This window comes from Herpailurus yagouaroundi, unplaced genomic scaffold, assembly GCF_014898765.1.
Source record: "Herpailurus yagouaroundi ecotype Mexico unplaced genomic scaffold, PumYag 203, whole genome shotgun sequence".
Lineage (NCBI taxonomy): Eukaryota > Metazoa > Chordata > Mammalia > Carnivora > Felidae > Herpailurus > Herpailurus yagouaroundi.
The window spans coordinates 33,827,799-33,855,117 of NW_024412434.1; the positions used below are offsets into that span (position 1 = coordinate 33,827,799).

Sequence of the window (27,319 nt, forward strand, 5' to 3'; positions counted from 1 at the left end):
GAAACTGCATTTTAATTCATATCCCAAATATATGACCTGTTAGTTTTTTCTTCTTCCTATGTGACCACTGTGTTTTTTGCTAGAAATGTAAAATTATATTTGAATATAGTGTTCTAGCTCTTCTCCAAGACTGGCACATAATTCTTGAATGAAATGTAAAAATCAGTTGCACAGAACCTTCACCATTTGTGGCCCAGAATTTCCCAGTAAGCAGCGTGTTGTATGTCTCCACATGGTCCCTCTGCATTGCGTGACCTGGTGGTTTGCCCCTCAGGTGGCCTTGAACTTGTAGGGACTGTTGAGCACAGAGAAAGTTTCTGATGACCCTCTGAGCCTCACTGTCCCGCAGTCCCTAGATGTGGGGGCGGGGAGTATGCTGCTTCTCCGCTGAACCCAAGTTTTATTTGCCTGACGAGTCTTATTTGCCTTTCTGTCCTGTGGACTTTGTGCTTTTTGCAACCTGGAACGTAAATCAATGAAAAGGGATGTTCTCTTCCATCACCAGCCTCTGTTTATGTGCAGGGCTCAGATCAGCTGGGTATTTGGAAGTTTCTGTGCACATCAATGGCATTTTTTGTTTTTAAGAATAATTTAAAAGTGTGGTTATTTGTCCTCCAAGTAGGTAACTATCTGGTTCTATCAAGAAAAATGTAGCCACGAGACTAGTTTTATGTGTGTGTGTATGTATGTATGTATGTATGTATTGAGAGGGCAAGTGGGGGAGGGGTGGGGAGAAGGGGACAGAGAATCTGACGTGGGCTCCAGGGTGGCAGCAGCGAGCCCGATGCGGGGCTTGAACTCCCGAACTGTGAGATCATGACCTGGGCCGAAGTCAGATACTCAACCGACTGAGTCGCCCAGGTGCCCGAGACTAGTTTTAAAAGATGCAAGTGTGGGCGTGTGTGTGGCTTACCAGTTACACTAATAATGCAAAGCACCTGCACTGTCTCTGATAAATGGAGATCGTTGTTTTGTTTTTATGACAAAACGTGCTGATCTTGACCAGGGAAAGGTAAGAGCTTGAGCCTGGACATTCCTAGACGACTTCCTGGGTCCGTGGAGCTCAGCTCGGGGATCTGGAACTAAGGAGCAAAGAGCAGGCACACGGGAGGGGGATGGGCGGATCCAGCGGGGCCAGAGGCAAATTCCTTCTGGCCCCTTGGGCTCAGCGTGTGCGTTGTGACTGTGTGACCGGAGCCTCCAGAGGTGCCTGCAGGTGACTGTGGGAGTGGAGGGGGGCCTGGTCACGGATTGTGGTCACGGAGCCCCCAGAATAAGACGGGCAGGGCTGGGGCGCCAAGGGCAGAGAGCCATTGTTTCCGGGGGGAGTTCCTGGAAGATGGTCCCATCCAGAGGCGGTTGGGCAGGATAAGATGAAGAATGGCTTTGGGGCTCCACTTCCTTCCTCCCCCAGGGTCCAGGGGGGTGGAGGGAACTCCAAGAGGCCAGCTCAGAGGCTGTCTCTCGGTCACCAGCCCCAAGGAGGAGGCGCAGTCTCGACCAGGGCTCCCGTCGTTTCCACGACACTGGCCTGCTTGCTCTGTCTTTAAGTCTGGTTTCCTCAGGGGTCAGACTTCGAGTTACTTTCTTCCCTCCAGTCATTCCCTTTGTCCAGCTTATTCACCATGCGTTACAAGCCAGGGACACTAGTTTAAGTCACCAGAGATAGTTTGTCTCGGTCTCGATTCTGTATAAAAATCCAGTTCTTAGAACAAAGGTGTGTCATTGTCGGACACAAGACACAACATGCCAAAGGGCCACTGGTTTGGGGACCCTGTTATTTTACGTCCTCCCCTAACAGTGAAGATTTATGGTTAAAGAAGGAGATGCCTGACGTCTTTCTCAGTGCAGAGATTTTTATGAATTTTGTTTCGGGCCGTTTGGGCTGGAAGGGAAAAGTTGCGTCAAGAACAGTTCCATTGGGGCTCCTGGGTGGCTCAGTCGGTTGAGTGTCCAACTTCGGCTCAGGTCATGATCTCGCGGTCTGTGAGTTCGAGCCCCACGTCGGGCTCTGTGCTGACAGCTTGGAGCCTGGAGCCTGTTTCAATTTCTGTGTCTCCCTCTCTCTCTGCCCCTCCCCCGTTCATGCTCTGTCTCTTTCTCAAAAATAAACAAACATTTAAAACAAAAACAAAAACAAAAACAGTTCCAGAGACGTTTGGGGCCATGCCGTTCACTCCTTGAAAGATGGTGTAATGTTCCCTGGTGGCTCTTTCCAAAGAGACAACACGTGGGATGCGTGCCCTTTGTTCTGTTTGCTATGGAAACGTGGCCACCCCGTGGGCTCTGTGCAGTGGGCGGGGGGCATTGCTGTGCAGCGTTGGTGACGACAGGGTAGAGGGTTTCCCAGACCAGCATCTTGATAGTAGTTGGTGCGGACTGATGTGTATGCTACTCTCTTGAGGCGGGAATGGTCCCCCTCCAAGCGCTTCCTCACGATGACGTGTACTGCTCGAGACTTCATTCTCGGGTCCTAGTAGTTTCCAGCTTCCTTCTCCTGTTGCTAACTGAATTTCTGGCGCTGTGAAGGCAAAGGTGTAGGGAGCATCCCGTCTGACTCTCAGGGACAGGACACCGTGGACAAAGAGTGAGGAGCCGCTCTCGGTGTGTGTCCTTAAGGACTAATGAGCCCTTCTCTCAGCCGGTCAGGGCCTGAGGTGCTGGTCCTAGATGGGGAAGCCTCCAGGCTGGCGTGTGCATAGCTCACGGCATGCTAGGTTTTAAAGGAGAGCATTCTGGGAAGAAGGGTCGGTGTCCGAGATCTCGTTGGACTACTGGGTTAGAAGGAAGCGAGGGCCTTGCCATCCAGAGCCGTCATCCAGGGAAGGGAAGGCTGGCACTGTGTGGGCATCAGTAATCCCCACCTTTCTGGGGCCGGGTAGCAGCTGTGTGTCCGTATGCATGTTGTGTCTTGAGGCCGTGTATCCCCCAAGGCAGCGTCCTGTCCTAGGCCCTTACAGCACCACGCGCTAGTTGTATGCTTTCCCCCAATAATTACTTGTTGTTGCTCTTGTCCCAGCAGTCGAGCCCTCTCTTCAGGGGACCGGACAGGCCGTCAGGTCTGAGGCCTTCAGGGGGCAGGCCCTCGGCCACCACTCTGGTCCCCAGTTTGGTTTATAAAGTTACTCTCAGGATCGGTTTAGAGACCGTGTCTGTGTTCCTGCTCTGTCAGGTTCGTTCCTCTGGAAGCCACTCCCAGCTTCTGACCTGTCTGTGCTGTCCTTGTAGGCGTTTATGATCTAGTCTGCATAGATCCCCCAGTCTTCATCTGCGAATATGTTCGTATTATAATTTTAATTAACAGATTTTGAGTAGTTCCTTATGACTTTCAGGCTGTTGCTGAATGGCTGGTGTTTGCACGGAGAAACTGGCTCCACGCTGATAGCCTTTGGAAGCTATTTTGAAATGAATTGCTTTCACCCTAAATGTTTTCAGGTTTTACATGTGTATGTGCCTGAGAGCCATGAAGGCATCTAAGTGTTCAGGGCTTTGCACCTTCCTTACAAGAAGAGTAATGTCATGTAGAGCGTTATTACTTTGTTTTTGCTTCCAGACAATAATGTTATTTTTTTTTCCACAAAGAGACACTTGCTAAAGTAAGTAGCGAATTATAATATACTCAGGAAGGAACATGGATCAATAGAGCATAGAGTTTATAAATAGACCCGCATAAATGTGGCCATTGATTTCTGACAAGGTGCAAAAGCAGTTCAGCGGACAGCGGAGTATCTCCTCCACAAATGGTGCAGGAAGCATCGGGCGTCCACGTGCAACAAAGTGAAAAGTGCCATATCCACGAGTCAACTGTAATGGGGTCATAGCTCCAATGTAAAACTCTAAAGCTTCCAGAACACAACATCAGAGGAACTCTTTTTACCCTGAAGGTAGCATTCTGGACATAATACGGCGGCTCACAAAAGAAGAACCTAAGTGTAGTTCGCCAAAACGAAAAACTTCTGCTCTGTAGAGACATTGTTAAGGAAAAAAGCAGAAGCCACCTACACGCTGGGAGAAAGTATCCACAAACCACACACCCTACGAAGGGCTTGCACCCGGAATATGTAAAGGACCCCACAGTTCCATACAAAGAACACAAATGAGATCATTTGCACAGAAGATTCGAACGGATGCTTTATCGACAAGGACACAGGGACGTAAGCGCAGGAACTGTTGGCCATGACCAGTCCCACAGAGAGGCCCATGACAGCCAGGGGGTGACGCTTTTACGTGCCGAAGCGTGGCTGGGACGGAGGCACGGCCAGTACCGAGTGCTGGCGAGGATGGGGCTACTGGTGTGTGTGGTTGCTGCTGGTGGGAACTCAGGCTGGCACGGCCGCTCCAGAAATGGCACTTTCTTACAAAAGTGAACATGTGCTTCACCTGTGACCCGGCGGTCTGCGCCTGGATGTCTCCCCAATGAAAACCTGTACCGGAGCCCTTACAGAAGCTCCGTTCGTAGTTGCCGAAAAGAGATGAACAGGCCAACTGTGGTACGGCCATCTAGACCGTGGAAGACTAACTACCCCGCTGTCAAATGAAACAAGTTATTGACACGGCAGCTTGGATGATTCGCAAAGGCTTGGTGTTGAATGAAAGAATACGGTCTCACACGTTACATTCTATAAAATCCTGTTTACGTGGCATTCTGGAAAAGACAAAACCATAGAAAGAGAGGACGCATCTCTATTTGAGTTTTGCTTTTTTAGAGTCCACATAGGGGGTGAGATGATCCAGGGGTTGCCTTCCTCCATCTGGCTTGTTTTGGTTAGCACGACATTTTCCAGGTTTATATATGTTATTGCAAAGGACAGAATCTCCTTTTTATGGCTGAATAATATTCCACCGTGTATGTGCCCAGTCACCCCTTCATGGACTCTTGGCTTCTGTGAATAATACTGCAGGGAGTGTCGGGGCACAGATGTCTTAGACCCAGTGTTTTTACCTCCTTCAGAGGAACACTCAGATGTGGGATTGCGGGGTCACAGGGTAGTTCTGTTTTTAAGTTTTTGGGGAACCTGCACACTGTTCTCCAGAGAAGCTGCACCAGTTTGCATTCCCACCAGCAGTGCGAGACGGCTCCCCTTTCTCTGCATCCTCACCAACACTTGTTTCTTGTGTTGTTGAGCTTAGCCATTTTGACAGGTATGAGGTGGTACCTCATCGTGGGTTTGATTTGTATTTCCTTGATGAAGAGTGACATCAAGCATCTATGTGTCTGCTGGCATCTGGATGTCTTCTTTGGAAAAAGAAATGTCTGTTGAAGCCTTTTGCCCAATTCTTAACTGTTTTTTTGCGGTTGACTGGTAGGAGTCCCTTCTGTATTTTGGATATCAGCCCCTTATCGGATGGGTGACTCGCCAGTATCTTCTCCCATTCCGTGGGCTGTCTTCATTTTGCTGCTTGTTTCTTTCATTGCACAGATGCTTTTAGTTTGCGGTCCTCTTGTTTGGTTTTGCTTTTGGTGTCAGGTTAAAAAAACAAACAAACAAAAACCTGTTGCCAAGATGAACGTTGCGGACCTTTTCCCTGTGTTTTCTTCTAGGAGTACTGTAGTTTCAGGTTTTACATTTTAGGTCTTTGATCCATTTTTGAGTTAACTGCTGTGTGTAGTGTAAGATAGGGATCGAACTTCATTTTTCTTCATGTGGACGTCCGGTTTTCCCAGCGCCATTTGTTGAGGAGACGATACATCCCCCAATTGTGTGTTCTTGGTGCCTGGTTGAACAGTTGGGTGTATGTGCATGGGTTTATTTCGGGCTCTTGATTCCATTTTCTTGATCTTCTGTGTCTGTTTTTGTGATGATGCCATACTGTTCAGATTGCTACAGCTTTGTAACATAGCTTCCAATCAGGAAGTGGGATGCATCCAGCTTTGATTTTCTTTCTCGGTGTTGCTTTGGCTATCCTGGCTCTTTTGTGGTTCCGTACAAATTTGGGGATTGTTTTTTCTATATCTGTGGAAAATGCATTGGGATTCTGATAATCACACTGAAAGTATAGATGCTTTTGTGTAGCGTGAACATTTTTGCAATATTCTTATCTGTGAATGCAAGGTATCTTGTTTATTTTTCTCGTTTCGCTCATCACTGCTTTGTAATATGTAGGAAATATGTGTATTTCCAATATGACAAAATGGAATTGAATCCATGATGATTCTATTTTTTTCTTTTTCCTGGAGTCTTAGTTGATAAGGGAAGATGGCATGAAAAAACATAGTTTTATTTTTTTAATTTTAAAATCTTCATCTTTCTATTTATTTTTAGAGAGAGAGAGAGCGAGTGCAAGTGGGGGAGAGGGCCAGAGAGAGAATCTAAGTCTCCCAAGTGGGGCTTGATCCCAGGACCCTGGGACCATGACCTGAGCTGAGTCACAACTCTAAACTGACTGAGCCACCCAGGTGCCCTGAAACAAATTTAAAGTCACTTTTAACAGCAATGGCAATAGTTCTGGTGAAAGTTACCCTAAATTACTTTTGAAAAAAACTTGTTTCCTTAATGTAACTGTGTATGGAGTTTTATTTTTATGTTTCGATGTGGTGAATTGAAAGAAAAGTCACACATACTGGGGGAGGGCTGTCGATGGGGGCTGTGGAAGGGGACGCAGGCTGCCCGGTGGTCTGGAGTACTCGGTAAACCAGACTGTGCTGTTGGAGGGGCTGTGGTCAGTGCATGTGAGTCAGTGCATGTGAGGGGGCACTGGCCTAAGGGGTGACCCTGTGGCTTTGGTCCCTTCACGAGGAGGCTGTGTAGGTCTTGGTACCCCCAGCACCTTGGTGTCGTCCCCGGCGGTGGTCCGCAAGCCTGGGTGCTTGCGCCTGCCTCCAGGAGGGTCCTTTCCACTCTGGACATGCAGAGCCTGGGCTGAGAGGGGTCTTGGCATAGGTTTCCTTGGGGAGAGGGTGGGCACACAGCCCTTGGCCCTGGCAGCATGCAGCACCTTAAGCCCTGCAGACGGCATCTTCACCCGGTTGTTGGGGACACGTACGTGCATTGAGTGCACAGCACTGACTTCAGACTCAACCCCTTTAGCTTAAATCCTGAAGCTGTAGTCCTGGCCCTTAGTCTGTCCTTCTGCATCACTGGGGGTGGTTTGTGGGATGTCACACGGAGAAGGCTTGATGGGCGGGGGCTTTCCTGCTTGGTTGGAGGGTGGTCAGACTAGAGCCTATGCACAGGACGACTCTGTATTTGCTGCTTGACAGCTCAAAGGTAAGACTGATGATTTTTATAGACGTGTAAGACTTTTTGGTTTTCGCTACATCCTCGATGTTGATTTTTCGTACATAATGCTGATGGCCCGCTCTGTTAGCGCAGCCCCAGTGAGTTGCGTGTTGACAGCTGACGCTGTGTGTTAACCCTGTGACTCAGGAGGAAGCTACTGTCACCCACATTTTACTGAAAAGGAAATTAAAGCTTAGGAGATTCAGATAATTTGTGTAAACTTCACAGGGACTCGGGTATTCGGGCTTTGGAATTCATGCCCTTGACCATCCCCAAGCCCCTGGGTTTCTCCAGCTTCCAGGTAGCGTTTGTGGATTTGTGGGACAGGACCGGGACTTCCTATTAATGGATGAGATGTTAGCATTTTGAGACTCCTGCATTCCCTGAAACAGGCATGTCTGGGATGGGGAACAGAGGCGATGGATATGTGTGTGTTTTGTATTTCATCAGAGCTCCTGAAAATCTGTTTTCCACAGTAGGAATTTTACTTGTAAAGTTCTGTTTACTAAATATTCCGTACAGGAACAGGTTTTTGTGGGTTCTAGTTTGAAAAGTTTTTGGAGCGACGTGGGTGAATGGGCTACGCATGATATAGCCAAGCGGGTTCTGCTCACAGGTGACTTCATCAGCTTGGACACACTCCCCCCAGGGTGTGATTCACTGCAGGGGTGACCCGTTTGCAGCCTTGTCCAGCGTGGTCTCGTTCCTCCAGAGCCGAGGGCTGAGAGCGGGGTCTCTGGTCCAGCCTGCAGCAAGAACTCCCAGCGGCAACGGGGGACCCTCAGGTTCCCTACCGAGTTCAGACTCCCCCTTCACAGTCTGGGCTTTCTGGGCCTCACACACGCTTGTGCTCTAATCGTACGCCAGTCTCTACCAGTCTGGAAGGAAAATTGGGGTTTTAACAAGACAATACAGTACTGGAACCCTGTTCGCAGCCTTTGCAGAAGCTTAAGTTCGGGGCTTTCCTCTTGTTTACCTGTTGAGAGAGGCTCAGGTGATTGAATTCTCATTCTCTCCTGGAGACGGTTCAGAGCTCATTAGGTGGAAACCTAGAAAGAACTGATGGCAGACAGACCCTAGCAAGGATGGAGTGTGGTGCCGCTTTGCTGAGCCCTCACCAGGGTGGCAGGGCCACTTGTGTCCCATCCGTGCTGGGATCGCTCTGCCCTCTTGGTTTTGAGGCCATCGTCTCTCAGGGGCCTGTTGGGTCTCTAAAAGACCCTGTTTTCTGGCTGGGCAAATTGCTTTCCCCTCTCATATGGCAGTTAGAAATGTTTGATGCAAAATGAACAGTCCACGTCCTCTCTCCCCCGATGTTTTCATGTGGTGGTTTAGGTGTGTTTATGTGTATTGAGGTGTGGGTCAAGGTCATCCTTCAAGGGTCAGGGTTTTTTCATCCTCGGGTCTTGCCATTGGTGCTACCCCTGACGAATGCGCTTTGCCACACTCCTCACGTGTGGATGACTGTCTTCTCAGACCTGCCTGGGACGGCGTTGGCAAGCCCAGGGACGTGAGGGTGTTGCCATGTGAGAAGCACAGGCTTCGGGCCGGCTTCTTGCCTCCCTGGGCGCTGACCCGGCTCAGTTCACTGGCCCCACCGCAGCAGACAGGGCTTTAGGACGTATGCCATCGAAGCCAGACCCGTGGCCTGCGGAACTAATAAGGCTGTGGTTGTTGGTTTTATGGAATTATGCACTCTAGGGTAATTAAAAGCAGTCACGCTGAGAGAGATTTGGATGCTATTTGCTCGATGTAATTCAGGTCCAGTTTTTCAGGAACATTCTGACTCGGGTGACGGATGCTCCCCTGTACTCACACACATGCTGGGCAGCTCCCTTTACGTTAGGCTGGATGTTTCTTTAAGCGAGGATTTTCTGGTGTTCTCCTAAATTCTGTTATTGTCCGAATCCCTAAGAGGATGCTGTTTTATCCTGTGTCTTCTCAGGTTCCCTCTTGTCTCAGCTTAGGCTGCTGGGACCCAACACCACAGATGGGCTCAGAAACCAACTGGTTCCTCACAGCTCTGGAGGCTTCAAGGTCCAGGCGCCCTCAGATTCCGTGTCCGGTGGGGACCCTTCCCGGTTCACAGCGTCTTCTCCTGGGTCCTCACATGGCAAAGAGGCGAGGGAGCGTCCTGGGGCCTCTTTTACAAGGACACTGATCCCATCATGGAGGGTCCACCTTCAAACCCTCTCCCCTCCCAAAGACCCCATCTCCTAACATCATCACCTGGGGGTTAAGTTTCAACATATGAGTTTAGGGGGAACACAAAGACTCTATAACATCTATGGTTTTTTAAAAATTTAAAAAAATTTTCGAGAGAGAGCACAAGCAAGCAGGGGCAGGGCAGAGAGAGAATCCCAAGCAGGCTTCGCACTGTCAGCACAGAACCTGACTTGGGCTCGATCCCACCAGCTGTGAGATCATGACCTGAGCCAAAATCGAGTCGGATGTTTGACTGACTAAGCCCCCTAGGTTCCCCTCTAACATCTCTACTTTAAGGACTTCCCTTGTCTTGTGGACATGATAGGCCCAAATGTCTGTGGGATTTCCTATTAGAACCTCCCACGCCTCACTTGTCACGTTATCTGGATTTACCTGGGCATCTGCTGGGTGCTCTGGGTAGGGGTCGTGTCACCAGGGTTTTGCAGCACGATGCTCTGGGAGAAAGTAGGTCCCTAACAAACACCGTGAATGATCCATGGCTAACTGTCTGACTTTTCTGGCGGTTAAAACAGGCTGAGGCCTGAGCCTTACTTCAAGATGAGGGTTGAGAACCCCAGTTCCTGCGGAGGTGTGATCCTCTGTCCTCTCCAGCCTTCCTCGGGGTGGGTTTGGGTGTCGTCAGAGTCTGGTTCTCTTGGTGCTGGACCATCAACCACCTCCTCGGCCTCGTGAGGATGGCCCGTCGGCCGCTGGAGTCATCGGGCCCTTGTTGGCAAGTGGCTGTGGCCTCGGACGGCTAAGTCGTCCTGGTGGCTGCTTGGTGGGAGCTGTGGCAAGGCCACGTCCTCCCTCAGGCTCCTCCCTGGCGCCCCGTGTCCTGCTCTTCTCGCTGGGGAGCAGGAGTGCACGACTGGGTGTCAGCCTGGAACCGAGTGTCCTCTCCAAGCAGACGCTTCTGAAGGGGAGGTGGGCCACATTCGGGGTCCCGCCCATGCCATTGGTGCTGGGAAGGAACCGGCTTCACCTAGGTGGAGGCTGGAATGCGTGGCTTGGCTGGATGATCCCTTGGGGAGAGTGAGTGGCGTTTGCTGGTTTCTCTTTCTGTGCCTTGGCGGGTCGTGCTCCCAGTGGTGCTCCTGGCGAGCTCGCCTGCGAGCTGAGAGCCAGTGACTCGTTTCCTCCGTGTGGCTGTCGTGCTCGGGTGGGTGTGGGTGGGCGGGAGTCTCCTCCCCCGTGCTCGTGGCCCGCACACGCGCCTCTTCCCGACAGACCCGTCGGACGGCTGGGAGGGAGGGAGGGAGGGCTCCGTGTGGGCCGCCTCCGTCCCGTCCCAGGGGCATGTGAGTGCGTCCCTGAGCCCCGCAATCGCAGACATGGCCTCCCTCCCTGCACAGCCTAAGCTGCTTTTAGAGGTTTGGAGATGTAATTTAACTCGTCTTCGATTCGGAGTGTTATTAAATTTTAATGTTTAAATTGGTGGCTGTATTTTATGGCCTTTGCGTTCTCTCCCGATTGATTTTTCTTTTCCCCGTAAGAGAGGAGGTGTGTGCAGGAGAAAGCTGCATGTGGCCCCCATTCTGAGGGTCGAAGTGAATTCTTTTTTTTTAAATTTTTTTTTCAACGTTTTATTTATTTTTGGGACAGAGAGAGACAGAGCATGAACGGGGGAGGGGCAGAGAGAGAGGGAGACACAGAATCAGAAACAGGCTCCAGGCTCTGAGCCATCAGCCCAGAGCCCGACGCGGGGCTCGAACTCACGGACCGCGAGATCGTGACCTGGTTGAAGTCGGACGCTTAACTGACTGCGCCACCCAGGCGCCCCATCGAAGTGAATTCTGAAAGCTCTTCATCCAGGTAGTGAGCTGATCCAGAGCCTCGATTCCAGTTGGGCCTGTCAGCTCAGCAGAACCGGGCCCTGTGGGGAAAGCAGCCGCTTAGCGCTGTTCCGGATCCTTCTCCAGAGAGAAGCTGGCCGGCCGCCACCTGCCTATCGCCCCGCTGTTAGCGCTCGGTGTGCATGTCTGTCTGTCGTCCCTGAGGTGGCCGGGGTTGTCCTCACTGACCTCGTGTGTGACTCCGGCTCCAGGGTGTGGGGTGCAAAGTGTCACGCACAGCCTTCCGAACGGGAGTCAGTCGTGAGCTGATTCCAGTAAAACTAAACCAGGGAGTGGTTCTTGTCCCAGCTTCGGAGCCCCCGGAGCCTGTAGACTGGACCCTGTAACCCCAAGGGCCATCCAAAGAGACCTCGAAGCTGCCGGGATCACAACCCCGACCCACCCTGGCCGTTCCCATTTTCACCTACTGTAATTGCACACGTGTGTAGACGCTGCTCAGCGGAGCCAGGTTTTGGGTGAGCTTTGCCCTGGAGAGAGTGGGAGCTCCAGCTCTGGAGCCTTGGGGGTGCAGACCGCAGACCCTGCTGCCTTCAGTGGGGACTCGCAGGCCTGCCCTACAATGCGGGAGGTGACGGCCGCTGCTCCCCGTGGGAGCTCCCCACCCGCCGGTGGTTACTGATGTGTCTGTCACTGCTCGGGACGTCTGGGGCCACAGCTGGGCGTGGGCAGACCTGGGGGCCAGAGCCACCTGGAGGCCGCTTCCCTCCCCGCCTGTGGCTGAGAGTCCCTTGTGCGGCGGCTTGGTGGCTGTGGCTGTGGCCCTCCCCGCGTGCCATCACATGGCTCCCTGGGCCGGTGTCCTGGCCAAAGTGGAAGCCACGCGGTCTAGCCCTGGGGGGTGTGTCGGGTCCCATGCCCAAGCCCAACGTGGATCACGAGGCGGCAAATGCACCGTCAGGGAATCTGTGACCCTGGGTTAAAGCGATCCTGCTAGGCCCCTTCTGTTTTTTAGTTTTTAATAACGTGTATTTTCTCCTTTCAGAATCAAATAGGAGCCCCAGCCCAGCTCGGCTGGTTTACGTATTGAGTGGAGCACAGTTCTTCCTGCCGGACGCCGAGAAAAGTCGGCCAGAGCTTGAGAATGTGGCAGAGGGGAGCAGTGTGCCTGTCGGGTGCGGCGGGGACACATGTGACGGGCCCACTCGTGGCTTGATAATCCAAGCTTGGTTTGGCCCAGTGTTAGTCACTGCTGACGAAAGGCCAGGAGTGACGTTTCCGTCACTTGCGCGTTTTTTTCCGGTAGCGACACATCTGGTTTGTGTCCTGACCCGAGCCTCTGCCCCCTCTAGCCGGCCCTCTGAGGCTGCCGTCCTTGTCCCAAGTGCCTGGAAATAATTCCCCAAATGTTCTTTGAATCGGCTTTACCACCTGGCGGCTGCCCATTAATGATCGAATACGCTTTTGAAGGTGTTCATCCCAGTGTTTTGTTTTTTTTTTTTTCCTGTGTGGGGATTGTTTTCAGCTTTTTGAAAATTCTCTGGGATGTAGAACACTGAAGTGTCTGGAGCCTGGCATTTCTATTCCTGCTTCTTGGGTTGGGCTCTGCTGACGTTGCAGTTCAGAAGAGCGGAGCGTCCAAGAGTCTGTGTGTCTGTGCGTCAGCTTTACAGCCCTGTGGTCGTTCCGATTGCAGGCGAGCTGCGGTGAGCGTGGGAAGCAGAGCCCAGGGCACGGTGGAGGCGCTTTGGGAACCGCGGGTGACGGGTCAGAGCTTCCGAAGCATCGATTCCTGTCGCGTAAACCACCCAGTTGGTGCTATGCATACTAAAAAAAATCCTCTTTGTCTGGTAACAGGATGTGTCTCAAGTAAGCAGGCCTTTATCCTTTAATTCAGAGACCCCATGTGCTTCGTTTGTTTAAATCGGCCACAAACTGCGGTGAATAATTAGTGTGTCAAGCACAGTTTAGGTGCTAAGGAGACCAGATAAACAGGAAGTCCTCAGCAAACAGGTGGGCTCGGAGGGCGAGCCGCGTGGGCGCAGACGTGTATAACATTGCGCTGGGAGCCGGAGGTGCGAGGCGGGCCTGCAGGTGGGCAGGGCTGGCTGAGTGGAAGGGCTTGGGGTGCCTGTGGACGGCGGTGGGAGCAGGCCACCCGCACGATGCCCCACCGGACCCTGAAGGAGGCCAGGCGTCTCCACGAGCCCGTCAACAGCGACACGGTAGAACAGCGTGCCGTGCAGGAGAGAAGCCGTATTGCCGCTGCTGGAGGAGTAACTCGGTCCCCACGCACCCACGCAGTCACACGTCTGCACACACACTGCTCTTAGTGGCTTCTTAAAAATAGTTTTAAGTACAGAAGACGCTGAGGAGACGACACTCGGCCCTTGTTCTGTGGCGAGTGTCGTTGATGTAAATCAACACCCCTGTTACTCAGCGGAGGGCGTCCGGCCGGCCTGCTCGGTGGGTGGGGTGGTCCCTCTGGAGGAGGGAGGGCTGGCACGGTGCTGGAGGACTGTAGGCAGCAGAGGATCCAGAATCTTTGAGGCCTCACGTCTGCACGTGTTCGAACCGCGTCGCGGCCGTGCGGGTGTGTGAGGCGCCACCCCTGGTTGGCGGAGCGTGCGCAGGACGTCCGTGATGCCCCAGGTGCTCTTGTCCGTGCCTGGCATCACCTGGGTCACGTCGAGAGTCGTTGGCTGCTTCGATTCATGTAGTTTGCTCGGGAAGCGCGCTTTTCGGTTTAGGTTGCAGTGTCTCTAAGAGCCGCGTGCAAGTGGCCGAAGGGATTCCAGGAGGTAGTCGTCTGCAAGGGTCAAGGAGACCCTGACCGTGCCAGGCTAGGAGCAGAGGGCACCTGTCTCACGTTTATAGCTGTATGACCTTCGGGAGAATGGTGACCCTCTCCTTTGTTTTAGAACACTTAACTAAGCCGCTGTTAAGCAAGGCAGTGGCAGAAAGACTTTTCTGTTACAAAAATTCCCTTTACAACTTCAGAGTCAGGGCAAAACATACCCAAGTTAGTGTTACATGAAATCTTTCTTTTAATTGTTAAATTTTTTTTTTTTTTTAAATTTTTTTTTTCAACGTTTATTTTTGGGACAGAGAGAGACAGAGGATGAACGGGGGAGGGGCAGAGAGAGAGGGAGACACAGAATCGGAAACAGGCTCCAGGCTCCGAGCCATCAGCCCAGAGCCCGACGCGGGGCTCGAACTCACGGACCGCGAGATCGTGACCTGGCTGAAGTCGGACGCTTAACCGACTGCGCCACCCAGGCTCCCCAAATTTTTTTTTTTTTTTTTTGAGAGCTTACGTGCCTGAGTGAGCAGGGAAGGAGGAGAGAGAGAGAGAGAGAGAGAGAATCCACACTATCAGCAGAGCCCCGTGTGAGGCCCGAACTCAGGACTGTAAGATCGTGACCGGAGCCAAAAATCAAGAGTTGGACACTCAACCGACTGAGCCCCCAGGTGCCCTGGTGTTACATTACTTCTATTTGAAGTTTGTTAGACTCTTAGAAAGTAGGAAAAAACGGTGTTATCGGCCACTTTGGAATTTGGCCAGTAATGGAGGTCATACCCAGTCATTTTAATGACCGTAAGACTTTTAACTTTTTTTTTTTAACCCTGTAATAAAATATATTGAAAAGGCAGAACAGAGCATCCTTTCAGGTCAAAGATCTGTTGCTCAGAATTTGTGGGGACCAAGCAGGAGAGTAGGGTCTGGGGACCCTTCCTGCCCTTGACCTGCAGGGCGCTCAGACTAGGGCGTTTCTTGCTGCCTCTGTCACGCACCTGTGAGGACCGGCCGAGGTAACGCACGGGCAGGGTTCAGCCCAGCACCGTCGGACATCGAGTGCCCAGCCACGGCCTGCACCTTATCCCTGGCAAAGGCAGTCATTCTCCATTTTAGTACTAGAAAAAGTACAGTTCCTAACTTAAAATTTTTAAGGGCTCTGGTGTCTTACTCTATGGAAACCAAAAATAAATGATATTTTTCTAAATTTTTATAAATTCTGTTTGGAATAGCTCTTACGTATTATTTTCCGAAGGACTGGGGAAAGCTCTCAAGCCCTTCTTAATCTCCGAATTTTGTATGTGTGGTTTAACAGTAAATGTTTCTTTGTAAGTTCCTTTTTTTATCAGAAGAAGGAAATGAATGATGAATTCAGCAAGTCGCTTCTTTTTTTAAAGTTTTTAAAAATGTTTTTATTTATTTTTAAAAGAGACCGAGTGCAGGCAAGGCAGGGGCAGAGAGGGACACCCAGAATCCCAAGCAGGCCCCACGCTGTCAGCACAGAGCCCAACGTGGGGCTCGAACCCACAAACCACGAGATCATGACCTGAGCTGAAGTCAGATGCTCAACAGGCGCCCCTCAGCAAGTTGCTTTTATTGACAGGGAAATGATTTTGGTTTCCTTAGATGGTTTGTGTGTGTGTTTTCAGCCTGAAATGTAGCTCGCTGAAACAGCCATGTTTTTGAGAAGTGACTGTATTGTTTAAATTCCCTGGTAAAAACTTGCCATTTAGACTTGATCCAGTCTGCGCCAGCCTCACGGGCCTCCCTTCTCTGCTGTAGCTGAGCCCTGGTGACTTGGGGTTGTTCCTGGACACAGGGGATCTGGAGGTCTCTGCCCTGTGCTCCTTATAAGAACAACTTTACCCCTGGTGCCCCAGCCAGATCCCTTTCTCCACTGAAGATGGGTCAAAACAGTTTCGTAGGAATGCATTTCACCACCCTTGGCGGCAGCACCTTTCCCGAGGCAGCCTGGTGCGCTTGAACCACACAAACCCCAGGCACGCGTGTTCTAATGGTTCTTCCTTGCACAGACAGTCACCGTTCCTGCACTCTACAGGGCAGGTAGATGTGCTGATGCAAAGCGTGCTGGTGCCTGGGAGGACATCCCCTTGCATCGTGGTGGGGAATCCGCGGTGATGGGCGTCCTCGCCACGCTGGGTCAGCAGTCCTGGGCTCGGGCTCCGACTCTGTCACATCCTGTCCAGCTTTGTGCTTTGCAATTTCCTTACTCGTTTGTGCCTTCTCGTAGAAGACGAGGATGGTTCTCTGTGGGGATGGAAAAGTCTATCTGGAAACTCTCCATTGCACAGTGAAAAACAAACCTTGGTGAAAATGTTCTTCATAAGCACCCTCTGTGCGCAGAGTCCCTGCCCTCATCCCGGGGTCATTGCCACCGTGATGGTTGTCATCCATGCTGGGTCTGTACCTGCCCAAGTGCCGGGCAGTGTGTGGTGGGACTGTTCCTTTCTGCATCACTTACAAACATAATGATGGACCTTTAGGCTGTGGGGCCACTTTATGAAGTCCAATCAGAGCTAGACCAGCTTCTTTTCAGGTTGTGGTAATAATTTTATTTTAAAGTGGTAGAAGGCCAGTGGAACAACATTTTTGAAATTAGAATCCTAGGGGCGCCTGGGTGGCTCAGTCGGTTGAGCATCTGACTTCGGCTCAGGTCACGATCTCCCAGGAGTTCAAGGCCCATGTTGGGCTCTGTGCTGACAGCTCAGAGCCTGGAGCCTGCTTCAGATTCTGTGTTTCTCTCTCTCTTTCTCTACCCCTCCCCTGCTTGCACTCTGTGTCTCAAAAGTAAATAAACATTCAAAAATTATAAAATTAGAAGTCCTAGGAAACTTAAAATCAGATCATATCTAATGGTTTTGTTTTCACATCAGTATACTGCCTTATCTTCTTGATTCTTACAAATTACTCTGCCTACTTTTCTGAGTCCTGGCATAATTGTTAAGGAATTCCCAAGAAAAAAACCTCCAGAAATAGTGTGTCATCCTCTCCTCTTTGTCTTTTTTAATAGTCCCAAAAAAGAAGGGAAGTTTTTCCAACAGTGAAGTAAGGTGTGAGTGGCGACAGATTCTTTCATCCCGCTGTATCTTTCCTTGGGTGTTGACACAGCTCGGTCCATGGTTTTGTCTCATTTCCTCGTTGCAAGGCAGCATGAGCTGGGACTTGAGAGGGCTGGTGTCTTCTGTGCTGAACCCCAAAGAACAAGCCACAGTCCTGCAGTGTCGAAGTCCCGGTTATTAAATGGTCTCCAGAGACACCTTCATTTTGTCCGTATCCTAACAGAGCTCTCCCATGGTGCTGAGACGCACCTTCAGCTTGTGGTCTTAACATTGTGTCTGTAATTTATCCTGAAGTACACGCCAGCAGTCATAGTTTGAGATGATAGCTGTGCTGGCTGATACCCTTTAGAGGATATTATGTTTCCATTTCTGTTCTTCAAATCAAAGCTTTGCGATAAATAGGCATTTCACGATGCATTTCAGGTGAACCTGACGTGATCTCCTCGTTCAGATTTTCATTAAGCATTTCATAATTTAACATAGAATTCATTCTGAAAACAGATTTGGCCCAAAATCTTCCTGATAAAATTTTTTTATTGTTTTGAGTACCTGGTATAAAGTCCCAGGGAACAGTCAGTATTCACGATTGCTGATAAATGCGATGTTTTGAAGCCAATGATAGTAGCAATAATACGTTGCCTGATCACAGAAGGGCTCTGTCGTGAAGTGGATGGAAACACCGAGTCCCCACTTGGTCCCCGTGTAACCTTGTCTCTGGCGTCTCAGCTCTAGGACATGGCTGCCGGCATCCACACACCTCGGTGCTCCCTCCGGGCTTCTGTACAGTTGGACGTGTTCTTGATTCTGGAGACCTGAGCGGGTCTCCACAGCGGTTATTACAAGCTGCACACCTGCAGTGGCCTGTGGTCTGTGGAGAGACTAGGGGCGGTGGCGGCCAGCCAGCAGGCAAGCAGCCACTGGCCTGGTTCTCCTGAGGCAACCCTCACTGCCTGCAGCAGCACATGTCCAGCGGCCCGGCCAGGGAATGCTGAGCTCCTGTGGGTCATCTCATCCCCGGGGCCCCGTTATGTCCCCTTTCTCTTGTTTGGGAAGGTTCCAAGCAGAGCCTGGGATGAGGCCATCCCTGGCTTCTTCCTGCCACAGCACCACGTGCGGTGATGGGGTGGCCTCACCACGTTCTCGTCACCGGCTCCCGAGGGGGGCAGCGGGTCTGGCCAGCCTGCGGGACTGTCCTGGGGGTGCCCGGAGGAAGCAGCTTCGGGAAGTGCCGAAGTCTGAACCAAGCACAGAATGGATTCTCCCCAGACTTGCTGTTTTTCTGAAAGTACTGGATAATCAGAAATTGAGTTTCTCTTTAAAAACTGTTTGCTGAGTATCGTCCAGATGTTCCTGATGCGCAGAGTTGGGGTCTTTGAGGAGTGGGCCTTGTGTGACGTGAATTTGGAGAATCGGGAGGTATCTGTGAGCTCCGTGCTTCCCTAGCTGGAGACACTTCTCACAGGAGGAAAGATAAAGTGTAAACAGTAGCATTTGTTTAACAAGGTCAGTGGGAGACTTTAAAAACATGAACATAGTTATTCTTTGAGCTTGGAGAGGTCACATGTTTTGTATTGTGGAGAGGGAAACCCTCATGTGTCCTCAGTCCTTGAATAGAGTCCGTGGCTTTTCCACCACAAAAGGTGATCTCTTTGAGTGAGGGTCATCGTGCGGGCTTTGAGATCACGTGGGACCTGTCAGCTGAGTTCCTAAAAAATTCTTGGTGAAGATGGTCCTGATCAGCTGAAACATTTCAAAAGCACACATTAGATTTTTTTTTTTTAACCTTTTTTTTGAGAGTGAGAGACTGAGCACAAGCAGGGGAGGGACAGAGAGAGAGGGAGACAGAATCCAAGAAGCCGGCTCCAGGCTCTGAGCTGTCAGCACAGAGCCCGACATGGGGCTTGAACCCACCAACCATGAGATCGTGACCTGAGCCGAGGTCGGACACTCAGCCACCCAGGTACCCCTCAAAAACACATGTTAAATGGTTGTTGCTGTTGTTTTAGTGATTATCATAACTTTCTCGTTTTAGGAACAAAATGTCTCTTGAGTAGGACAGGGTTTGCGGGTGTTTTTCATTTCCTATCTGAGTGTTTGGTTTTTGTCCTTGTTGACAGTTAGGTGGGACTGTAGTTAAGAGGATTTAAAACCAGCATTTGGCCCCAGTGGAACCTACTGTGGGGGAAAGGCAGAGTCGGTGCTGGGGCACTAAGGGCCGTGTGCAGACTGCTGTGCGGGACGGACGCTGAGGCCAGAGGCCAGCGATTTTAGGCACGGTCAAGAGTAACGGTGGTGGCCAACCACGGCCAGTGCCCTGGTCTTCACACACAGGTTGCTTCATGCTTCATGGGTGATACCAGAATACGTGGTTCTTCTAGAAGAGCATCTGGCCGTGGTCGTTGACGATGGCCCTCTAGGTTTCTGCATTTTTAAGTTCACAGCAGATTTTTCAGTGAATTTTTTATTGGGGTGATGAATAAGCTAGAATTTGGCTTTTCCGACATTTGGCTGTACACTTCATATTTGTTAATTTTTTGTATTTAATATTAAATATAATGATAGTGAAATAAATTACATCGAGAGCTTCTTAGGAGCTAAGCATTTGCACACTTTTAAACTTGATCTTCAGAGAAACCAATGAACTAGGCAATGTCATTTTCATTTGACTTACGTAGAAAATGAGAATTCTAGGTTAATAAATCTGTCCAAGGGCATGTAGCCGGCCCGTGTCTCTGCCCCATAGCACGTGCCTCACCTCCTGGCTATTTTCTTTCTGAACTTGTTACAACGTCGCATCTACAGATCTTGCTCAACCTACGGTGGGGTCACATCCCTCCAAAATCTTTCCTAAATTGAAAATACCTGAAGTGGTAAGTGTATCCAGTGCCCTAACCTTGAGCGCTCACCGCTTAGCCGGGTCTACTTAGATGTTCTCAGAGCACTTACCTCAGCCTAGGTTTGGGCTGAGTCCTTAACGCTACGCCTGTTTGAGGATGACGTGTTGACTGTCTCACGTAGTGGGCTGAATCCTGCGCTCGCGGTGAGGAGCAGAGTGGTGGTGTGGGCACGGATGATTGTCATTGTCCGTGCGTCCGTTGTTACTCTCGTGATCGCGGGGCTGACAGGGAGCCACTTGTGAGGGGGCATCATCCCACATGCCGCTTACCCGGGGCAAGATCCAAATTCCAGGAATTGTTTCTACTGAATGCATATCACTTTTGCGTCATTGTAAAGTCTAAACATTGAAAAATCGTAAGTGGAACCATCACAAGCCGTAACCAGAGTATTTAAAATTATAGCTCTTACTGTAAATCTTGGGTAAAGAGTACTTCTACAGAGTACTTGATTGGCTTGTGTGTTCTGTAGTTCCTGAATAACTTCTTCCAGGCGAACTTTTCCTTAATCTTATTCCCAAAGTAACTTTTATGTGTACTGGACACTCAAACTTCCTTCCACTTGTGTTCTTGCAGTCTTGAGCCAGACTTTGCAACTAAATCATAGACACATACATACGTTTCTTTCTTTTTGATAAGCAGGCAATCCGAGAGCCTAGGAAGACTTCTCACAGCTGGTGTTAGGGCAGTGTTGGGCCCCATTTTACCTAAAAACAAGAATAGGTGGAAACCTGCGGCCTTGTCAGTGATTCCCAAGGACAGGACAGGGTCTCATGGACAGTTGGGTGTGCACACTCCATTTGGAAACCTGTCGTTATTATTATGAACTATATAACATTGTTTTTTTCCTCCACTTCAGGGTCACTAGGTTTCCTTAGGTTTTTCTAGGGAATTGACCGTGGGTTTTTTTTTTAAGGAGTATTTTCTGTATCTATTGGAGTTGGATCAGGTCCAAAGAGAATTGCCAAGATCGGGAGCTCTCCCTCGGATTTCCCTCAGACCAGCGAGGGTAGCAGGAGACATCTCGTATGGGCTGTGGTGTGCTGAGTTTGTTGGACTGTCTATCTTTTCAGAGTCCGTGTGGACTCTTCTTTGAGCTTCTCGGGTAACTATACACGCTTAATAAGCACATGCGGGGTCGGATGTTAGTAGATGTTTGGGCTCAGGCCGCTTTTGGAGAAGCTAAATTGGAGAGATTTGGGAGATCAATAGCTTCTAAAGCTGGGTTCTCCTCTCTTGTAGCCTGGCGGAGCCTGAGGATGGAATGCACACAGAACTTAATGACCCCAGGCTCAGAGGCAGCTTCCTGTCTGCAGCCTGCAGACATGACCTTACTCCCTCCTGGTTATGAACCCCATTCAGAGCTTCAAATAAAGAATAACCAAGCCCATTACCTATAGGATTTGGTTTTATTTGTATCAAAAACACACAAAAACAACTTTGTAGGAATCTTCCAGGTACTGGTATATTCGTTCCTACTTTTCACCCTCGGTGTCCAAATATTGCAATGAGAAAATGTTGAAAAAAATCTCCAAGTACATATTTGACTCGTAGCTTTGATGAATAATTTGATGGACAGGTTTCCTTAGGTAAGTTTCCTTGATTTTTGTATTTTCAGAAGCTTGTTTACATTTGGAGACTTGGAGCCTTTATTTCACAGGGGCCACATTTTTAGTGAATGTTGATGGTATACTGCTGACGGATACCAGTCTTTGGTTTAGAAAGTTTTAATTTTTTAAAAATTCGAACATGTGGGCTGTTTTTATTTATTCATTTATTCACTCATTTGAGATTGGAGGGAGTGAGCGTGCGCATGAGTGGGGGAGGAAGGCAGAGGGGGAGAGAGAGAGATCCCACCACCCTGGGGTCACGACCTGAGTCGAAATCAAGAGTCAGATGCTCAACTGAGCCCCCCAGGCACTGGGCTATTCTTTTTTTTTTTTTTTTCTTTTTCTCGTGCAATTCAAGAAACAAGGAGGTATAAAAATAAAAACAGAAATATGTCAGAATAGTTACTGGCGCTGAGCGGCTGGCAGCAGGCCCCTCAGGACAGAGCCCTGCCTGGCTCAGGCTGTGCTCTGCGTTGTGTGGCTGCTGGCCGTCAACTCTGACGCCTGGCAGGTGGCCTTGTTCTGGGACATTTGTCTGTTTCATCAAAAAATGAAGAATAATCTGACACAGCATCTACAGCTCAAGCAGCTTAGTAGGAACTTTATCAAGTACAAGGGTTTGTCTCAGAAGAGGGGGACAAAATTATTTTTAAAAACCCTGAGTTCTGGGGGCACATGGGTGGCTCAGTCAGTTGAGCATCTGACTTCAGCTCAGGTCACGATCTCGCTGTTTGTGAGTTCGAGCCCCGTGTTGGGCTGTTTGCTGTCAGCACTGAGCCTGCTTTGGATCCTCTGCCTCCCTCTCTCTGCCCCTCTGCTGCTCGTGCGCTCTCTCTCAAAAATAAATTAAAAATAAATTTTAAAAACTTCAGAAAAATAAAAACAAAGAGCAAAAAAACATTGAGTTCTGGTTTGGAAAAAGTCACTTACATAGAACTGGCAACTCTTGTATGGGATGTAAAAGGGTGACATTAAGCAAGGACCTTCCACCGGGTTGGTGTATCTGCTGTGCGTGTGCCTGTGCGTGCATGTACACCGCATGTATTTATAGGTGCATGTGTGTGTACGTTGTATATGTGTACTGCAAGTGTGCATGTGTACCATGTGTACATTGTGCATATACGCTGAATACGTTATTTACACGTGTACTGTATATGACCCTATGGCTATAAGCTGTATGTACACCATTTGTGTGTACATTATATGCATATGCCCTACACATATATGGATATTTTATATATACTGTGTGTGCTATTTATATGTTATACATAGTTTGTATACTGTGAATATATATGCATTCACTGTGTAAATGCATGTGTATACACTATGCATGTGTTTTTTTGCTGTATGTATGTATACTATGTACACTGTATATATATGCATCATATGGATACATTATATGCATGTACGCTGTATAGACACAAGTACATACTCTATGTGTAGGGACTATACATATGTATAATATTCACATATGTATATAAACTATTATATACTACATGGACATGTGTATTATATGCACATACACTATGGGTCTATATGTGCATATACTGTGTATGTGCATACACTATACACTATATATTTTTGTGGACACTGTGTATTTACATAGTGCATGGATATATATTATGTACAGATACACTATGTGTGCAGTATGTGTGTACTGTATATGTGCGTGTGCTCTGTAAGCACTATGTATTGTGGACACTGTATGCACTGTATATGTATATATGCTATATGGTTATATGCTATGTGTACGTAGGCTACATACAGTTAGGCACTATACGCACGTGTTCTCTATATGTGCATGCGCTCTATGGGCACCTATGTGTGTACGTGTATGTTCAGACACAGTACGCACGTGCTCTGTACATGTGCATGTGCTCTATGGGCGCGTATGTGTGTACGCGTATGGTCAGGCGCCGTACGCACGTGCTCTGTACGTGTGCGTGCGTTCTCTGGGCGCGTATGTGTGTACGCATATGGTCAGGCGCCGTATGCATGTGCTCTGTACGTGTGCGTGCGCTCTATTGACGTGTATGTGTGTACGCGTACGGTCAGGCACAGTATGCACGTGCTCTGTACATGTGCGTGCGCTCTATGGACGTATATGTGTGTATATGCGTATGGTCAGGTGCTGTACACGTGCTCTACATGTGCACACGCCATATGGACGTGTATGTATGTGTGAACACCACGCATTAGCAGGAACGTGGCTCCAGTAGGGCTCCGGTGAGGCACCAGGCGGCTAGCGCAGGCATAGTGTAGGATAAAACATTTGTTCTCTGCTGGCTGCATAGTACGTGGAACTTGGCGAGGTTTTGTACCTTTGCAGTAATGTGGGAATGATCCCTATCACGTAATTGACATGCGGGCGTGTGTTAGCTTACTCTTCGTAACAGCGCTACAAAGTGGGTTTTGTCCCCAGAAGGGAAGACCGACTTCACCGTGCCCAGGGTGGCTTGTAGACGTGAAGGGACTGATCAGCTCTCTTGTTCCTTCACTTCTTTATCACAGCCTTTGTTGGTAGCCGCTTAACAGTTACCAGCCGCCAGGAAACGTTCGTCTTCCTCCTGCTGCTCTTTGTTCGGAGGGAGACGAGTGTGCCGTGCTCTGTCACTAAGTAGCAGAAACTTTGTGATGTTGCTCATGGAAGCAGTTAAAAATCAACACAGTTATCACTGTGTTGAAAATGACACATAAGCTCATTTTTAGGGATGGTTTGGAAGGAGGAGTAGGACTTTCAGGATGAGAGAAGGGTGGAGGGCATTTAAGTAAACCGGGAAAATAAGAAGTTTGTGTGAAAAACATGTCCAGGTTTGAGATTTGACAGTAGGATGTTTCAAATCTTACAATATTTGTCTGAAGTTTTCTATTTTTAAATAAGTAATGTCTGTTTGTCATTTCTTGGGGGAACTGTGCTTTTGACGGACTGCTGCTAGGATATTCTGCTTTCTTAGAACAAAAGAACAGGCTGTGTCAGAGGCAAACTTCAGGTTCTGCTTCTGGAGAAACAAGTCACAACATTTTAAAAGACGCCGTCTCAGCTCCTTTCTCTGACAGTGAAAAATAATCTTTATGTTTAGTTATGGCCAAGTTCACCTTACTGAACGTGTGTTCCCAGTCTCTTAAAAAAATCGTGTGTGTGTGTGTGTGTGTGTGTCATTCATGGTCACTGAACGTTTCACAGAAAGAAAATCTTAAACTGGTTAAATGTAAGTACCTTCGAGGCAGGAAGGTACTCTACGTTCCATGAGCCCCGGGGCCGGTGACAGCGTGGCAAACCCTTTATTCATCCCTTTATTCCCTTGACAGACAGTCACAAGCTCTTACTGTGTGCCTCACGTGGCGTTTGCTGCTTGGGGCACAGAGACGAGCCAGAGGTTCTGTTCTTGGGGAGGCCGCCCTCCCACACGGCACATCACGACCGGTGTGTTCAAGTCTAAGAAACTGGCGTGCGGGCGTCTTTACGGCACAGGGAACACGGCGTTGACCTGAATGTGACGGGTTTTTCAGGTTTCCGTTTGCCTGTATTAATTCCTATTTATAATCCCGATGTTTCCCTTTTCTCGCTTTAAAAACAAGTCCTTGCCAATCACTGACGGATGTGCTCTAAAATCTAGTGGTTTATTCACTTGATTGGACACTATGGTCTGTGATCGGTACCTTTTAAAAACAAGGCTGCCTCGACCAGCCAAAAGAAGTTTCCGCAGATATACTTAAAGCCAATTACTGCTGGTATTTGCGACCATCAGTTAATGTACATGACCCTCAAATGAGAATTTACTTTCTATAAAAGCAATTTCAAAAGGTCTTGCTAAATGGTTTATATATCATGATAAACTTTGTTGTCTAAGTAATTCTCTGCGTTCCAAAGGTTTTTAGTGTTTTTTTTCCTAATGTTTATTTGAAAGATAGAATGTGAGCAGGGGAGGGGCAGAGAGAGAGGGAGACACAGACTCCGAAGCGGGCTCCAGGCTCTGAGCTGTCAGCACAGAGCCCGACGCGGGGCTCGAACCATGAGATCACGACCTGAGCTGAAGTCAGATGCTTAACAGACTGAGCCACCCAGGCACCCCAGTTCTCTGAGTTTCAAATAAGTGTTCACAAGGTCATGCTCTAGTTTTTTTACGAGGTGAAGTTGAAAACACAGCCATATTGGATGGAGCAGGTTGCGTTCCATCGTTGGGTCTGTTTCTCTGTAAGCCAGGCCTGCACACGGACGGGTGGTATCGGTTCTGAGTGCCCAGCATCAGAGCAGCTCTCCTGGGTCTCCCCAGCTCTGCTCAGTATATTGAAGCCATTCTGCCATGTTGGTGAGAAGAATGGGCATGTCGAGTTTCACAAATCTCTTCTCTGGTGAATGGAATCCTGTTAAACCAAGTAAGTTTTAAGAGCTGACTTTGTATATATAAAGCACCAAGTGCTGGGAGAGGCCGATGAGCAAGGAGGTTCTACTTGGCCTGCATGAGCCCTTGGTGTGATAGCAACTTCACGACAACTGGCTTTGAGCATTTGAAAAACTGTGTACCTTCCACGCTCTGGTTTCCGAGAACCTGCCTGAGAACCTCTGTGGTTGTGCCATGTTTTGTGTTAGTAAGAGCTTAAGGGTGTTTGCGGTGGGGCAGGTTGTTTTCCTTTTTTATCCATATCTCTCAAGAAAGAGAGTTGCTTTTCCCATCGAGAAGATGGAGGAATTGTTGCCACTTCTCCCGGTTCCCAGCCTGTTATGCTGACCCTCCTGGGCCTAGTGCTTTTTTTCTGTGTTTCTCAGTTAATAAGCTTGGGTTTGGGACTGGGTACTTCACTTGTCACATGCCACGTGAGGCTGTCACCTGAGGACTAGTTTTCTATTTCACTGTTCCCATTACTGGAAGTGCTGTTTTCCAAAGCATAACTCTACTGAATTTTTTCATTTGAATTTATGTATACGTAAAACAACACAAGCGTTCTTATAAGCAATATGTAGTTCCCTCTTCTTAATTATTTAGTTGTGGAAAGACTGTCATGGAGTGTTTCTTGCTATAATCTGTGCTAGGAATTGTGCAAAGTCTTTATGGAAAATGATCAGTCTATTACATTACTGATGTTAATGTGTAAAAGAGGAAGTTTTATTGCTAAAAGGAATGGTTCTCTTTATTGATGTGGGTAAATGTTTGAACATTTTTGACCATATAGTCAGTAAGATACATTATAATGTGACTTAATATAAGAAAAGCATCAGTTTTAAAAAATTATCTGTGACATTTTCTTAGAGTCCTCTGCAAAATATTTGAGTGGAAAACAGAATCAAGTGTCATCAGGTGGACCATTCAGAATGAGTTCAGACCTCCAGAGCATGGCCCGAGTTTTCTAGAAATAGTCTTGTTACTTTTGAGTTTGTAGTTGCTACTGGTTTGTGGTTGTACTGGAATGACTTCTGTAGTAATTTCAGAAAGCTGCTTTCATGAATAAAATACAGTGTGTTTTTCCTAGCATGTCAATTGTGAGGGTTTTTTTTTTTAACGTTTATTAGTTTTTTTAAAATATTTATTTATTACTGAGAGAGAGAGACAGACCGTGAGCAGGGGAGGGGCAGAGAGAGAGGGAGACCCAGAATCCGAAGCGGGATCCAGGCTCTATGCTGTCAGCACAGAGCCCGATGTGGGGCTCGAACTCATGAGCCGTGAGATCATGACCTGAGCTGAAGTCAGACGCTTAACTGACTGAGCCACCCAGGTGCCCCA

The 27,319-nt window shown here is 48.9% G+C and overlaps 1 protein-coding gene across 1 annotated transcript in view; it reads left to right on the forward strand.

Moving 5' to 3' along the window:
- Positions 1 to 264: 264 nt before the first annotated feature.
- Positions 265 to 27,319, forward strand: part of DIP2C (disco interacting protein 2 homolog C) — a 322,639-nt gene continuing 295,584 nt past the window's right edge. Inside the window, exon 1 of the mRNA XM_040451581.1 lies at positions 265 to 622. Within this exon, the coding sequence (XP_040307515.1) occupies positions 565 to 622 (58 nt within the window). The 5' untranslated portion in view covers positions 265 to 564. The remainder of the gene's footprint in view (positions 623 to 27,319) is intronic.